The 17,591-nt window shown below is 39.3% G+C and overlaps 1 protein-coding gene across 15 annotated transcripts in view; it reads left to right on the plus strand.

The window, feature by feature from the left end:
* Positions 1-17,591, plus strand: part of ZNF536 (zinc finger protein 536) — a 464,250-nt gene that overhangs the window by 268,389 nt on the left and 178,270 nt on the right. For all 15 annotated transcript variants that reach the window (XM_059713819.1, XM_059713821.1, XM_019492883.2 and 12 more), the window contains one exon: positions 6,962-8,539. In XM_059713819.1, the coding sequence (XP_059569802.1) occupies positions 6,962-8,539 (1,578 nt within the window). The remainder of the gene's footprint in view (positions 1-6,961; positions 8,540-17,591) is intronic.

A 17,591-nucleotide genomic window follows, 5' to 3' on the forward strand; every position in this document is an offset into this window, starting at 1 on the left:
TCATATCTATTGAGTTAAAGTATGAGTAAAGTGAGTGGTAAAGGGAAGATGTCAACTGGTATTTCTGACAAACAGATTAATTGTGTGGTAAAACATGTGCATGATCCAAAAATAATCTTACAGAACCTTTGATATTCCATTTGGTTTAAAAAGTGTGAAGTGAATGATTAGAATGATAAAAGAAATTACTGTGTAAGAATAGGCATAATAATGAACTAATTAAACCATACAGCAATCCATTTCTAAAATATCTACTGTACAATGGATAAAATAGGTTATCAATAACCACTCCAATGATAAAATAAAAGATGCCATAAAATGTTTTCAATAGTTTTATTAAACAATATTCACTGGAGTTAAGCTGTTGGATTTCATTATGCTTAACATAAAATAAAACCATATGTAGAAGTATATGGGGCCAAATTTGACTTACATTGTCTGTGAGTGATGTCAAAAACCCTGCTGTTAGCTGCAAGAGCTGTCAGTGTGACTAAGTTCCTGAACTAATGTAAAGAGCCTATATGCTGTGAAGGAGTACTACCAGAAATTGTTTTGGTGGTAAGAGGCAAAGTGCAGATGTAAATATGTAAAAAATGTAAAAGCCTTATATATAATAAATAAACATAATAGAAAAGCTGAAAGCAGTCAGTACAAATAAGCAGTTGGGAAATATAGACATTTGATAAGGGAAGCTAAAGTACCAGAAAAAAATCTATAGCTACTCAGGTTAAGAACAGTTAGATAAACAGTATGGTGTATGTCTGATACCATACATCAATGCTAAAATTATCAACTGTGATACAGAAAACTACAGAAGCATTAAATGAATATTTCTATCCTTTATTTAGAAAGGAGCAGGAAGATTTATTTTAGAATGATAACATGCAATAAGAAGAATGGTAAGTGGCAGCTATTAAAATCAAACATTTGTAAATCAGTAGGATGGGATAACTAGTGCACAAGACAATTGAAAGAATTGGCCAAAGATCTCTCTGAATGAGTAAGGATGATTCTTAAGGCTAAGGAAAGATGCTCAAAAAGCCTGAGGCTGAATCGATTCAATCTTTGCAGGTTAGTCTAAGCTGCATAGACTGAACCAATAAGCAAGTGAACAGACATTCATTTTTGATCCCAGAAATGCAGCCTGGCAGTGGCCCAGGCCAGAAGTCAGGGGGTGCTAGAGCATGCCCCCCTGCTGGGTTGGAGCAGACAGCTTGGGGCAAGGCTAGCCCACCCACCCTGTGAGGGGAGGTGCAAAGCATCCTGGGATGCTGGAGACGGTGAGTTAATTTGAATCTGGAGGGGATCTGGGACAGAAGTTGAATAAATTGAGTTAACCTAAATCAGTTATCCATCCAGGTTTATATTAAACTGGTTTCAGGCATTTTGAAAGGGGTTTATATGTACAGAACTTCTGTTGTATTACAGATTTGAACTGGGTTCCAATCACTTATGCCAGTTTATGTGTAACTTCTGTCCGTAGCCTAAGTGTCTTGGAACACTGTGGAAGTTCCAGACCATTGAGGAAGCAAATTAATGCTGTTCCAATATTTCAGAAAGAAAAAAAAAGATCTGGAAAAAAAACTACAGTGATTTATTTTGTTAGTAATAAACTATAGAGTAATTTATTTTAGTACCATTTGAACATCAGTCCAAAAAAAAAAAAATGGAAAAAAATGTACATGCTATTTGTTTGGTAAAGAATTCAAAATGGTGGCATAATTAATGCCAATCAACATATACTTATGAAAATAGGTCTTACCAAAAATACTTAATCTAATATGTTGATGTTAAAGATTAATATTTAGTTTCTTATGGTCGTTTTCTTAACGTAATGTATTACTTTTGACATTTTGATTAAAAAACAGTATACAAAATCACTGTGGCCCATATTATAAAATACATGTGTAAACAGGGAGTCATCATGCAGTAGGAGCTTTTCCAGTGAGGTCCCTGGGCCATTGCTTTTCTGTAAAGTGAGCAGTCATATAGAAGAAAATCTAAAATTGTTGCTGGCAAAATTTGCCAATGACACAAGACTTGATGGAAAGGATGCAGAAAGAAGCTACAAAAAGCATTATGTATCTTTGAAAATGTGTGAGGAAATGTTAACAGGTGACATGATTACATTCTGTAGCACCTACAAGGGGAAGAGATTTCTCATAGTAGTCATTTCTTTAACAGAAAGAAGACCCACTGAGATGCAGTGATTGGGAGCTGAATCTATACAAATTCAGACTAGAAATAAGATTTCATTGATTTCATAGATGTTAGAGCTGGAAGGGAGAGTGAAGAGATAGTGTTTTCTGGCCATAAAATCTATAGATCTATATATTTAATCTGTCAGTGTTCTTGTTTAGCTTCACAGTAGTTTTTTCCTATGCATGGTATGATTATGTGGTATATAAGAACCATAGGTGGGAGTGGTAGTAGTCTGAATAAGATAAACATCCGTGTTGTTTATGCAGTTCATTGTATGTATAAGTACAGAGCCAGCCTTAGGGGTAGGTGATCTCCCAGGTTGCTACAGTCAGGGGTGTGCCACCCGGTCCTGCCCTGTCCTGGCTGATCCCTGACCCCCACCTCCAGCTGCAGCTGAAGAGGAACTTGGAGTGGGCTGGTGGCCAGAAAGGGACCAACCTCAAACCTGGAAGTGCTCACCCCAGCCAGGTCCCTGTAGCGCTGTCAAAGGCTGGGACCAAAATGCTGCTCTTCATCCTCTGCCCATGGGAGGCCCTGGCCCAAAATAAAGAAATGCTGGCAGGGAGGGGAGTGGGCAGGGAGTGCGCCAAATATAAGTTCACCCAGGGTGCCATTTTCCTTAAGGCTGGCTCTGTATAAGTATACAATTTCCACTGGGCAGTATGTCTGATTCTACTCGTCTGCCAGGATATCGTTCAGTTTTTACAGTAGACTTGAATTGTTTTGTTTTATCCTGTCAGAGAGCAATTCTTATGATGTGACTTGTGCCTGGTAACTGAGACTAGTAGGTAGATGAGAGCAGTGATTATGCCATCTAGATAACTACTGTCTTATGAAATAGTTTTATAACCAGGTACTGGGACAGTTCTCTATTAGGTTGTGAAAGGTTTGTGGAGATAGAAATAAAGCTCAGAGAATTATCCGACAGTCCCATTGTGAACTATGAAAGGATGACCCTTTGATATCAAATTTAGGAAAGTCGTTGAAAAAAGTAATGTTTTCCTCACCTCTACATGGCAGTTTTAATTTATTCAAGCAGAAATTAGGTGTTAAATGACTCACCCAGATGCTGCTCTTGGCACTAACATCAGGGTAATCATTACATGAGGATGAGATTTCTGAAACGTTTCTTCACAGTATTAGATACAAATAAGTATACCTCTAACAAGAATAAGTCCTAGCCTGTTTATGCTATTTAGGCTTCCTAGTATTATTATAGTTCCTGACAGAAACAGGGAGGTTAAGGATCTTGCCGGTTTCTCATTAAAAATTTGGGCTATTTCTTTCCCCCAGGAGTTTATAACTACTGCTACTAGGTCTGACACTTGGCACGTTATGTGTCTGTCTGAATAGATGGAATGCCTTGTAAATATGTCTGACCAATTATTCAAGTTAGAAATTGTTCAAATCCCTAAACTTAACAGTTTTGGAGATACTTTAGTTCATCTCTGCTCATTCTACCTTCTATCAGAAGGCAGAACTCACTGGTTCAGAGAGGCCTACAGCCTTAAGCTTTTATAGGCCACAACTTACTTCATCAGACACTAACTACTTCTCTATACTGGCTTCTGGAATAGCAGCAATTACTTTTGTAAGGGAACTGTTTTTAAATGAGCTAGTTACTTTCATATTTAGATTGTGGGAAAAATTTTCAAATATTTTCCTCTGTCGCAGTTTTTTGGCAAGTCCTCTGATTTAAAGGGGGCTTGGTGTATTGCAACATGATAGATCAGAGTTTGAGCCCTCAGTTTAAATCCTCATTCACAGCCTCACAAGAGATGGGAGCATTCTAGTTTCAGTGGACTCAACTCTAGGGGAAATTGGCACTTTTAATCAAACTGTCTCAGTTGGTATCCTCTTATAGGCTGTCTCAGTTGGTATCCTCTTATAGGCTGATGGGATTCGTGGGGACTCATGTCCAGGTCTCCTTCAGCAAAGGGAAGGTCACTCTACTGTGGGTCTTTGAAAGGAAAATGGAATATCTTCAGGGCTCAGCAATTAAAAATAAAAGTATGTTGTCAGTGCAGAGTGCTTCGGAAGGAAGGCACTTTATGAGTGCATAGTATTATTAGTATTTCCTTTAGTTAGCATATTTTAACTCCCTTGCACCCATTTTTAAATATACTTGTTGCCTGAAGCATCTCCTGTATGTTTATAGCATCATTAGCTCAGCCTATATTGTAAAAATCTGCCTTATCATTGCAGAAGTATGTTATCGACAGTTCACACAGCATCTGCAGTGGCAGAACACAATTTCTAATGATGATGTCACTTGTCGTTCAGTGCTTAGATACACCCCAAAAAGAGTTATAATCATAAAGGGAAATGATCAATGATTTAACACTTATGTAAAAATCTAGGTGCTGTAGAATAGTTTTCAGTTAAGTGGAGTTGGAATTAAAAAGTGAAGGCATTTTACATACTGGGCTTTTAGAAATATTTTCTCAGCATCAGAATTGGACTAATATAAAGTTCTTGGACAATGTTTTTAATCCCTTTTTTGTATCAAAGAGAATTAAAAACCTTATAATGAATTGGTTGTAACATGTAGGGCCAAATACATAGGAGCAAGGTCTGGAAGAACAGGAACTCATTATAAAAACTGGAGCCCATTTATGATGTAAAAACAACATTAATGTAAGCTTGTATTCTGGCCAGCAGCAGAACTGTCACAGAATATTCTTACTGCCAAGAAGAAGAATCTGCACGAGGGAATATACCGAGCAACAATTGTATTTCAGGTTATGGATGCATATACATAGGCAAATTGTGTCTGTTACTCCTTGCCTTGCCCTAAAACGCTTCCTATCCTATTAAATAGACCATAATAAAATAGACTAGAATAGATGTTCTCTGGTTTTGAGGGAAAGCCATATTATATGTGGCCAACTTCACCTTACTGACTTTTGAAGGCTGGCATACATTGCTGAGTTCTTCATGCATTGTACCTCCAGGAAGAGCACACACCAACTGCTGAAACTTCCTTAGCCTGACGAAGGGTTTTTGAACCCAAAAGCTTGCTTAATAACTATTCTCCAGCTATTTGGGTTGGTCTAATAAAAGATATCAGATTCACCCAAGGAACCTTGTCTGCCTTGTACCTACTAGTACATCTTTGGGTTGGTTCAGGTAGTGCTATATGGCCATCTTGAATGTTCATTAGCTGAATCCCACTTTGCTTATTACAATCAATAAGAAACTGTTATTTGAAACAAGAAGCTATTTTTTAAACTGTTATTTAACACTTAACCCCACAAAAATATTAAAATCCTTCAGTTTTTACTGGAAATGGATTTTGAAGTTAGTCAAGAATTGGTAACTTTTTTACTACTGTGATAACCTATCCAGTTTTATTGTACAATTCTTATTCTTCTGAAAGAATGTTTAAGACAATTACATATTTCCAGAATCCTGTTCACAGAAGGTTTGCATTGTCTATTAGATCAGTTTGAGATCAGTTAGAGGGACGGGGAAAAAACCCATAAGAGAAAAAACACTTTCTTCTCGTTGTTGAGGTTCCTCATAAAAATAATTGCTAATTGACAGGGCACTATTAAAAAGAAGCTTACAGTACTGTCAGACTCCTGTCTCTTTCCGTGAGTATTTCCTTTCTCAACTCTACAAGGAAACCTTGATTGCTAACAAGTGCTCTGCATAGATTTGAATTTATATTTATTTAGATGTATTTTCTTTCTGGATGTATATCTATGATTGTATGTGAATATTTAATATATGTGTAATATCTTTGAGTTCATTTAAATCATGAGAAGAACAATAAAAGTTTAGTATTGAGTTGAAATATATATTTAATTCATAAAAACCATCTTATATGTTTTAAAACACTATTTAAGCTGATCCTTATTCTCTAGAAAAGTGCTTATTATAGGTAAATTACACTTTTTACTACTAGAACATTAGAAATGCCATTAGTACAAATTTAAGCCACTGCAAAAAACAGTAGATAATGCTAATTTCAAATACAGAAACTAAATATATTTTGTACCTTTTTACTACTCATTTTCTTTTTAATTTTATTGACTACTTTTTATCTTAACTATATGTTCTTACATGCTGCAATCATAATGTACTGTAATGATATTAATATTTTATAGAATCTGTATTTATAGTTCTTTATTTAGAAACAATGCAGTAGGTCTGCAGATCTTTGAATCCTTCTGGAATGGTGCCCTCCAAATAATGATAAATTACTTGTGCAGTATGCCATTTGCTAATTATATCCATGATTTACTGCAGAGCAAGACTTAAATCATTCATTTCAGTCTTGCGTAACAGTGCCATAAAATTTTTAGGTTTAAAAATGGTTTCCATGTGTATAATTTAAACAAATTTTAGAGCAATTGTATACACAAAATATTGCAACCATCCATTTGTTACATACTTCATCTCTCTGTTTTTTAACTTGTATTTTTAATGATTACTGTGGTTGAAATTGTTATGCTTCATTTTCATAATCATAGCTTTTAATTCTACAACAGTTTTCTACATGTTAGATTAAGAAAAAGATAGCTAATTGTGTGTAGATAGCATGTCATTCCTGAATAGCCCCACATGCTAGGATCCCATTAAAAAAAATTCTTAAAATGATTAATTATTCTTGTATTAAAGAAACATCTCTTAAAAATTATCTGTTAGCTGAGGTTTTTATGTTTAAAGAACAAATGTTGATTTTCCTTCCTTTCTCCATAGACCAAAGCACAGCTAACACAATATGTATTTGTCTTTTTACACAACTTTCTAGGTGAGAAACCTTACAAGTGTCCACATTGTGATTATGCCGGCACCCAGTCTGCATCCCTCAAATACCACTTGGAACGACACCATCGGGAGCGACAGAATGGAGCAGGACCCCTCCCTGGGTCTCAAAGTCAAGAACACAAGGATGAAACCTCAAGTAAAGGATCGGTGTTTATAAGGCCAGACATATTGAGAGGAGCCTTCAAGGGGCTTCCTGGCATTGATTTCCGAAGTGGCATGGTCTCTCAGCAGTGGGCATCAGGAATGCTTTCTCCTGGAGACCAACAAGGACAAGCAGCTAGCATGTCTTCTGATGTGTCTTCCGAGAATATGAAGGGTTCCGACATATCCTCCAAAGGAACACACTTTTCTGAACTCGGCCGAGCTTATCAGAGCATGGTTGGAAATGGAGTGAACTTTCAAGGGTCTTTGCAAGCTTTCATGGATAGCTTTGTCCTGAGTTCCTTGAAGAAGGAAAAAGAAATGAAGGATAAGGCCCAATCAGATCCACTTTCCACAAAAACTCTGGGCTCAGATAGCAGTGAGGAAAAAATAAATAGCAAGTCCTCACAACGAAAAGCAGAAAAATCCCAATATGAACCTCTTGACTTATCTGTGAGACCAGATGCCACCTCACTTCCAGGTTCATCTGTCACAGTTCAAGACAATATTGCTTGGCATGGCTGCTTATTTTGTTCCTTTACAACTTCATCTATGGAACTAATGGCACTGCATCTCCAAGCTAATCACTTAGGCAAAGCTAAACGTAAAGATAATATTTTAGGAAATAGCAAAGATCAATCTCGGGAAGCTTTGGCTTCAGCAAATAAAGTCAGTTTGCTCCCCTCCTCAGGACAGTCCAGCAAAGAGGCAATAGTTTCAAATTTGATCAGCCAGCTGGACTCTGCTTCTGAGAAAATGACCCAAGGACAAAATAAAGAGGTGCTGGCAGAACAAAAGAATGCTTCCTGGCCCAGCCATATGGAGTCTCCTTTTTGTAATTTTACAACAGACTTCTACAAGCAATTTGGTGTTTATCCGGGTGTTATTGGCACGGGAGCACAAAATTCTTGCACCAGTAATGACCCTGAAGTAAAAACACAATCTGAAGATGACTCAAATATGCTGCTCTCTGACTCTGTAAATAAAAGTGCTACTGATGACCTGTCTGACATAGCTTCATCTGAGGATATGGAATCCTCCAAGGAAGAAAACATTGAAGATGAGGACATTGAAACAGAACCAGATATTATGAGCAAGCCGCTGTCTGCCCTAAATAAAGAATGCAGTGAAGGAGGCGACAATATACAAAATACAGTCACCTCACCATCAACACAAGGACTCATATCACCGTTGCCACAAACATCAGAAAAGCAGTGGCACAATCAGAATCTTCTTTCCTCCCATGAAACCGCACAAGGTGTAATGAAACCCGAACAAGTTCAGGGTCCCCAGGTCCTGGAGAAGCAGATGAACATGTTATCAGTCTTAAGAGCTTACAGCTCAGATGGCTTAGCAGCCTTTAATGGACTTGCAAGTAGCACATCAAGTAGTGGATGTATCAAGAGACCTGACTTGTGTGGTAAGTTTTAGACCTTCTTTTAGACCATTTCAGAAAACATTTGTGCAGAATCACAAAGCTGTTCTCTAAATATACTTAATCATGTTTGCTAGGAAATACAATTTAAAAAAAAAGGTTAACAAAAACCCAGTGGGCCAAATTTTAGTCTATGTGTTTTCCACCACTGAAATCAGTGGTTCTGCATGCATGTAGCTGACAGCTGAAGATAGCCCTCTATGTGCAGCCTAGACTTGCATACACTTATCTAATTTCTTTTAGAAATTATATATATATTTTTAAATTAGAATAGCGACAATATACAAGATCTGTGCTAGTGGCATTTGAAGGGGACATTTACGTCTTTAGTTTATACAAGGGGGAAAAGTTCTATAAAAATGACATGGTAACTTGCAAACTTTTCAGTATTTTGATATTACAAGAAAGAACCTAAGAAAAACGCTGGATGATTTGACAAACCAATCCCACTTTCTCATTCTTTTTCTTTCTATTGGATTAGGGCATATTAAATTAATTTACATAACGCTAATCAAATCATATGCCAAGTGGATGGAAAACTCCTCTCTGTAGTCAGAAATTCAGGTTTCCCCCCTCTTTTTTACATTTTTTTGACTTGTTTCAATGTGAGCCATAAAGTAGTTAATTTTGATTATTTTCAGAGGCTAGATAACTGTTTTCACTGTTCTAACTCGAGGTTGTACAAGTTGTGAATTGCCTAATTAAGATTATGCCTGCAGGTAATTTAAAAAAAACACAACACTTATCCTTATTTATCTCTGATTTACTAAATGGAGTTTTACTTCTTCAGCTGAGACATTCTCTTTGCCAAAAGTGAAAGGATAAAATCATTTGGGCAGACTATGACAGAGATTATTTTTTTAAATTCATCTACCATTCTTTAAGCCTTCTTTTAGTTGTAATAAGACTCTAGGACATAACCCCTTTGAAAATCAGTCATTTTCAAAAAAGTAGTGCCAGCAGATGATAGGGAAGAGATGGGACCCCTGATGTGTTTCCAATCCAGAGAGGTATTGGAATAAGATTTCACTTTGCCTACAAACTTAATCAAAAGTAAAACTTGTGATCAGCATAAGTGTTCATTACAACAATGACTTCCTTTCCATGATATAACAAGCTAAGAGAAAGAGTAGTTTACATTCATCAAGTTTTGACAACTGAAAACATAGGCCCTAGTCCTGTAAATACATAAGGCCTGTGCTTAACTTCAGGAAAAGAGGCACATGCACAAGTGTTTGCAGTGCTTTGCTGGTCAATGTGTCTTTTCTAACTGAAATAGAAGTAGGTAGTTAGAAATGTGATCAACGTGTGATCGGAAATCAGTGAATGGATTTCTGATACTACTTCAACAATGTAGTTCAAAACTTCCCATGAGGCATACATTTTCATCCCTGCGAAATGATGTTAAGAAGTTGTGAAGTCCTGAAAACAACAAAAAAACCCTCAACTTTAACAAAAAAACAAATGTTAAAGGCCAATGAAAACATTTTTCCAGCAAACTCCTCATGGCTTTGCTGTGTTAAAAAATAACATATGTTCTGATCCTTTATAATATCTGCAGGAATCTGCATGCCAACAAGAATCCAGTCTTTACAGAAGATTTAAAAACAAAAAACCCACTAATGCTGGTACTGAAATTATATCATATTACTTCTATTCGTTTTTCCACTTTCCAATCAATTCAATAGGCATTTCATGCGTTGCTGAGTTTATGAGAATTTATTAAAGATCAACTCTCTTTCACAATCTCTACCTAGTGAGAATGCATTTAACTTGGTGCATGGGGGGAAATCTTACACGACACAAGCTTGTCTGCTCCATTTCATAAGTTTTTTTTCATTTAAATGCAGTGTGAGTTGTCCTTTCTCCTCCCTCCAAAAAGAGCATTTTCAAAGTCTTAGCTGACATTTCTTCTGTTCATTTGCAGAAAAGGAGTCAAGAGCTCATGATTTAAATAGTTTGATTAACCTTTCTGTATATCTCTTAACAAAAGAGGATCAGGACCAACAAGCCCAGTGGTGATAATTTCTTATTTGGTTAGTTTAGTTGCCACCCTGTAGTGAATTCTGTCATGTGTTTTCATTTTCTCTATGACATTTTGTTCTGTGAAATCGTGCTCCATCTGTGTGTGTTAGTGTGGGGAGTCTCACCTGATGCTTCTGCACTTGAGGATTAGCCAGCAGGAGCATTCTGCAAATTTATTAGCTCCAGCCTTCCAGCACCTCAATAATGGTCCTCGCTGTCTCTCTTACTGTCTGAGAGATCAGAAAGTTAGAGACCCTGATCTGCTATCAGATTTCAGGGCGTTGCTCGTAGGCTCAGAGACATTCTTTGTATTTTGGGAGCCCATCACGACTGAAGAAAGGGGGGCAATGGTGTATAGCCAGTGAACACAAAGGTTGTTGCCATGTGAACATCAGTAATATCCCAGGAGCGTCAGCATTATTAGGACATTTCTCGGATACTGTACTTTCCCACTTTATTCTCTGTGTGTGATTACAGAGACAAGTCTCTTGTTCTTTCTTCTGTCAGAACGATTTTTTTCATAATAACTAAAATACCATAAAATGTATTGGAGTGAATTAGGAGTATTCCTTAGTTTGACTACACTTACTAAATTACATTTCTGGTTCCATAAAAGTTGGGTTTAATGTTTCTGATAGGTAAAGTCAGCTTCAACTGACTTGCTAGTGGATTTTGGCTTGGAATTATGGCTTAGCGTATAAAGCACAGGAGTAGACATGGTGCAATCTGATTCCAGCTGGGTTGTTACTTGGCCTTGGCAAGTAACTTAACCTGGCAGTGCCTCAGTTTCCTTGGGTGTAATATGGCTGTAATGATGCTATGAAGCATAATTGTAAAATAATTTGAAATGCTTGCATGGAAGGCATTACAAATTTGCAAAATATTTTTAATTTTATATTATATAAAAACAGAGCATGTTTTCTATGTCACCAGAATCACAAAAGGTATTTTTCATATCTCCCTTTTACTTACATAGTTGGATAGAGAGCAGACAGGAAGGAGGCAGTACAGGTTTGTGATGCAGTCTGACTTCCTAAACTTGCCTAGATTCAGTGCTGGCATCTTGAATGGACATCCCAGTGAGCTGAACTAGATTGTCTCTGATGCCCTATGCTATTCATGAATGAGGATACGTTTATGCATCTGGAAAGTGATTTGTAGCCCCCAATTCAGCTGAGCTTAGCATTCATTTGACATGGGGGAGGTGTGCAGCGTAATGAAAAATCTTCTGACTATGTAAAGGTTGGCTTAGTTAGTACATCGCTATTTTTACACCTTTATTAATTCTAATGCAATGTGGAGATTAAAGTTGCCATGGTTTGTCACTATTCTGTTAAGAAAGGGCTATAAAAATCAGTTTTTGTTTCTATTTAGGTCTCCTCCTTCTCCCAACCTGCCTCCGCATATGTGTTGAATTTTTTAACACAGTTATGCCTCCTATCCCAAGTCACTAATCTGTTCTAGACATGCACAGGATATATTTTATTAAATGTCCCCCTTCAAGCCCCCGATACCTTTATGCTTTGTGCCTAAGAGAAGAAAAATCCCTATATGCAGTTTATGCATGGAATGTATTAAGGCTTTCAAGGATCATGTAGCTCCAGAGCAAACCATTGGACAGAGATATTGGTGGACATTAGTTGGTATTGTTACAGAACTTATATGCCAATGTCCTGAAAAGTGAGTACCATGTTAGTCCTTTAAATTTAATTTGTTTCCCTTTGTGCTCACTTTCTACTTGCACTGGCTCCGCCTTCTTTTCAGCTTTCCTTCTGTGTGAAAATCAAATAAAACAGAGCTGCCCAACTTCTAGGTGGTCAAGAGCTGAATACATCATGGGCCACATCAGCAGGAGTTTCATGCATGCAGGCCACTACAAAGTGAGCTACAGATCCTCTGGTCACAAGCCATAAGGATGTTCCCAACCCCACTGCTGCACCATGCACCCATGGCTCCTCTTCCAACCAACTGAGCCCTCTCCCTCTTCACTGCTGCACTATGTACCCATGCCTTCCCCCACCACTGCACTGCACACCCATGTCCCCTGCCCCACGGTTGCACCATGTATCTGCACAGGCCCTTCCCCATCACTGCTGCGCTTATTGCCCACACAGCCTCAGGCTCACCCAGCCATGCAACCACTATGTTTGCCCCACTACAAACATATTGGCTTCCTTCCTTCCTGGGGCAGGTGCAGGCAGTGAAAGCCAGAAGAGGGGGAGAGGAGCCTGGAGACTCTGGTTGCTGTTGCAACTGAAATTTTGGGCATGGAGAGAGGGAGCAGTGGCTGGGCCAGGAGCCTAGAAGCAGGGGTTGAGGATGGGCTGCAACTTAACCCCTTGCTGGCTGCATGCAGCCCATGTGGTGCCAGTTGAACAGTGCTGAAATAGGCCACTTCTGCTTAGACAGGAGGGGTAGGGGCAAACATTACACATAAACCAGTATAAGTGATCAGAAACTGGTTTAAACCTGTAACAGAGACAGAGGGTATTTGTACACATGCACGTGCCAGCAGGCACTTTTAAAAATGCCCCGTGCTGCAGTGCATACATTTATATAAACAGCAAAATGTGCATCAGTGATGAGAAAATGGCAGTGGCGCACTTTTGAACTAAAACACAGCTGTTTTAGTTCAAAAGTGCACTGCCACCATTTTCTGCACACTGATGTACATTTCGCTGTTTAGACAAATGCATGCGATGCAGCACTGGGCACATCAGTTTGCATGCTCCGCAGACTCCATGAATTGAGTCTGCTCTGACGTGCTGGATTTCCGGTGTGTTGGAGTAGACAAAGGTATGTGATGGGTGACTGGTGCCTCCTGACTCTTGGGGGGCACCAGTGGCTGATTTCTGACCCCAGAAGCACAGGCAAAACCAGAAGTGCTGCCAGTGCTTCTCGGGAGGGCACCAGCTGGTGCTCCCTACTCCCCGGCTGGCAAGGGCCAATTTCAGAGGGGGCACGCATCGCCTATGGGTATGTGTATAAATGCCCAGAAGTTCAGTGCACGTAGAGCAGTTTCAAAATGGCCGAACCCAGTTTAAGATAGACGTGCATGGATGTCACATCAGACTTAACTAATGACTCTATAATCTATGAACCTATGAATCTATGAATTTAGGTTAAAACAATCTGTCAAACTTCTGTCCCAGATCCCCTCCCAACTCAAGTTACCTTTCAGGCCCCCACAATCCCAGGGTGCCTTGCACCCTGCAAGCCCTCCACACAGGGCATGCAGACTAGCCTCAGCTGCACTGTCTGCTCCAGCTAAGTTGGGCTGGCCCTGCCCCTGGGTTGTCACAGAGCTGAGGTGGCAAAGCCCCTGCTCCCTAGCCTGCATCCTGCCTGTGCCTGTCAGTCCAGTAGGGCGGGGGGGAAGTGGAAAAAGAGCCACCCCCAGCCTCAGCCCAAGCCCCAGTCTGCCAAGCTTCTCATCTCTTCCCCCTTGGTGGCTGGTGGGAAGCAGTCCCCCATCTGGGTGCCAGGGGACTGCCCATGCAAGGGGGAACCACCTCAAGGAGTTGGCCTCCCCTGCCACAGGAGTCTGGGGGATTCCCCCCCCCCTGCCATGTGGTCCAGCAGAGCCAGATGGGAGGCAGTCCCCTGTCCTGGAGGCTCCCCTGTGTGGGCAGCCCCATGGCACCAGGAGAAGAAGTCCTTTCTCCTGCTGCAGAGGGATAGTAGGGGGTAGGGCCACGTACTTGGCGGCCAGTCAGGGATGACCCTGGCTCAGCTGGCTCAGCTTAGCTCGGCAATAGCTTTCAGGCTGGGAGTCATGCTCTAGCATCCCCCAACTTCTGGCCTGGACCAGTGCAAGAATCTGGCTGTCCTTCCCAGTGGAGAACTAAACATGAGTTCAGTTCATCCTATGCTTCTTAGAGAAACCTGCAAATATTGAATCCATTTCTCCTTAGGCTTTTGGACTGTCTGCACTTAGCCAAGGTGCTTATGATGGAGTCACTGCAAACATAGCATTTCAAACACCTTCTGAGTGTGGAATCACTTTTAATAGCACAGGAAGGTAGACTGGGAGAGGGGGAAGATAGTTTGTGTCTGATTATTATTATTGCTTTAGTGTCACATAATTATAGTCCTTTATCCCAGTATCTTAGTAGATGGATTTAGTTAGGCTAAATGATTGCTCCCTCTGAAGTTAAAAAACAAAAAGACTAACATTAACACTTTCAAACCTGTGGAGTGCCACAGCTAGCAGTACAGAAAACAGCTGCTTTAATTGTCACGTTTTGGTGCTAATTTCACTTGAATCCATTTTATACAACTGAAGTCATGTTAGGTAGGAATAAAGGCTGCCTATACATGTGCTCAGGGGGTGGAGGGGGGTTTTATTAGAGTGATTTCCAGAGAACCACTCTAATTTAAACACCATACTGTCACATGTATTAAGCCCCCGTGCATTTAAAAATGGCTGTGGGATGCTTTAACTTAAGCTCATCTGATGAGCTTTAGTGAAAATGCCCCAGTGGCCATTTTTTAACCTGGGGGTCTTAAACACGCGATGCTGTGGTGATGGTAGAGCTTTCTAATTAGAATTCAGATGACTCAATTAATCGAGTCTGCTCTGACACGTCGTAATTAGAATCGGAACATGTGTATAGATATCCAAAGAGCCTGAAAACTTCCTACCTTTAGTGCAGCTATGGGTGAGACAAGTTGGTCTTTGGTGCGGCAAAGCATAGCACCCATGTGTAATTTAGCTCAAGGTACTACCAAAATGGCTGGCTTCTGCCATGGCAAGAATAATCAAAGTATTTCTTCTTAAGCCATTTTAGAAACATATTAAAGGAATTATTTTGCCTTCTTTCTTGGTGCGAGAGTTTGGGAAACTGTTTACTTCACTTTTCAGTCAGGACTTTCGAGACCTGGTTCTGATCTCAGAACTGGGTCTTCCACAAGTGCAGCTTCACTGAGTTTTCTGGAGTTACGCTTAGTTTGCACCCATGTAAGTGAATCAATATTAGGTTTTAGCTCCATTTAGGATGTTGCATTATCATTTGCATGGTAATATTAAATCACACTCATATGGCTTCCTTCCTTTTTTAATTAACTGGGAATGCCAGTGATCCAGTGAAGTTTGTGCTGCTAGATAAAAGGGCTGGTCTGTGAATAGCATTGTATTTGCCAAATGGTTCACTAGTCATTTCAGCACAAACAAATGGATGGTGTCTGTAAGTCTGCAAACACTGTTGACATTTAGCCTTGTTTATGTTACCATCCTTTTGCTGCATATTTTTGGCTCAAAAAGCTACTGTCTGAATCAACAGTGACTTCCTAAGCAGAAACTAAGGACTCAGTCTTATATTCCTTACTCTTGATTAGTGCAACTGCTGGCTTAAGTGTTGGAGAATCAGGTCCTGTGCTTATTTGGCTTTAAATGTCATTGCTTCATTTTCATTTAATTTGATCATGTTGTGTTATGATACATCCGAACCTGGCTGGGTGAGATTGGTCACCAACATTCCAGTGTTCAGTAAGGCACACTTTTTATTTCTTACTATGTTTTCTATTTTGGTATTAACCTCCAGCTAACCCTGGATGCATCTACACATTCAATTAATGTGCTTTAGGTAATGCACCTTAAATCGAGTGCCTCCATTGTGAATTACTAGAAGAATGTGCATTAGCCTATTTTAATGCACATTAGCTAAAGAGCACGGGACATTTATAGAAGTGCTCCGAGAAGCGGCGGTAGCGCTTTAATTAGAGAGGCTCTGAGAATGTTATGTGTATCAGCATCCCTGCACTGAAAAATGGTAGTGGGGGTGCTTTAAAGCTCTTTGAATCAGCTTTAGTTAAAGTACCTCTGCTAGCATTTTTCAGTGTGGGGACGCTGATATACATGATGCTGGAGTCTGCTGGAGCATGGTAATTACCACATTCTAGCAGTTTTGATTAACCAAGTCTGCTCTGACACACTGTAATTACAACACATCAGAGCAGCCACTCTGTATGTGTATAGGTGCCCATGATTTTTTCTGATGCTTTATTGTGCATTAAAATCGGTTCATGTGCATTAAAGTGCACGTATAGACGTACCACCTGTTCCCTAAATTTCAGATAATTAACCTCCATAGTATGTGATCCTGCTGAGCAGTGCTGAGTGTTCCCCATTCCTACTGGAACAGGTTCTCACAGGACTGGATCTGAAAGAGGGACATGCATTTGCAAAAGGAGGCCTTAATGTGTACCCCAGATTCAGGTATCTGTGGCCAGCCATAACAGCACAAATCCCTACCATAGAAATGTTGTTTTTTTTTTTTCTTTGCAGAGGCAAGACGCTACTCTACAGCTCAGACTTGTATGGTTTTATCCTAAGTTTCAATTTTTGAACAACATATGTTTTGTAATGTCCAGGTTTACTTTAAATTGCAATGATTGGATATTGCACAGATCTAGGCATGAGACAAAAAGGTAAGGTCTGTATCCAGATCTTCCCAGAGATAGAAAATAGTCCCATCTGGGTTTTGGTTCAGGTATATATCTTCTGCGATCTGATATCCAGCACTGCTATAGCTTCTCATAAGCCTGCACTAACAATATATATGTTCTTGTTTAAGTAAGAACTAAATGTGCAAAAAATACTATATCCTAAGACTGGTTTTAAACAATTAGTCTGACAGCAATTGTCATTTTATTTTTCTGGCTTTCTGAAATAAATCATCAAATTCTTCTTTGAAATATTATTAATTTAGAAAGTTCTCTCACAGGTGAGACCTTGTTATATACAATATTGAATATCTGGACTTGCTGTTTTTTTTCTCTACTGTACCTTGGTGATTAGACTACCTGGAATAAATTTAATTACCTGTGGCTTGTTAATTACTCCAGCAAAGAAAAAATGACACACCTATGTTTGTGAAGCAGATACTCTTAAATGTAGGCATTAATATATGTGTATTCAGCTTATCCACAATATATAACAAATCATCACAGTAATCCAAAAATAGAGGTTTATGATATGTTCTGTTATTTATGTATTTAGCAAGCCTAGGGA

The sequence above is a fragment of the Alligator mississippiensis genome, chromosome 10 (genome assembly GCF_030867095.1).
Source record: "Alligator mississippiensis isolate rAllMis1 chromosome 10, rAllMis1, whole genome shotgun sequence".
Taxonomy (NCBI): Eukaryota; Metazoa; Chordata; order Crocodylia; family Alligatoridae; genus Alligator; species Alligator mississippiensis.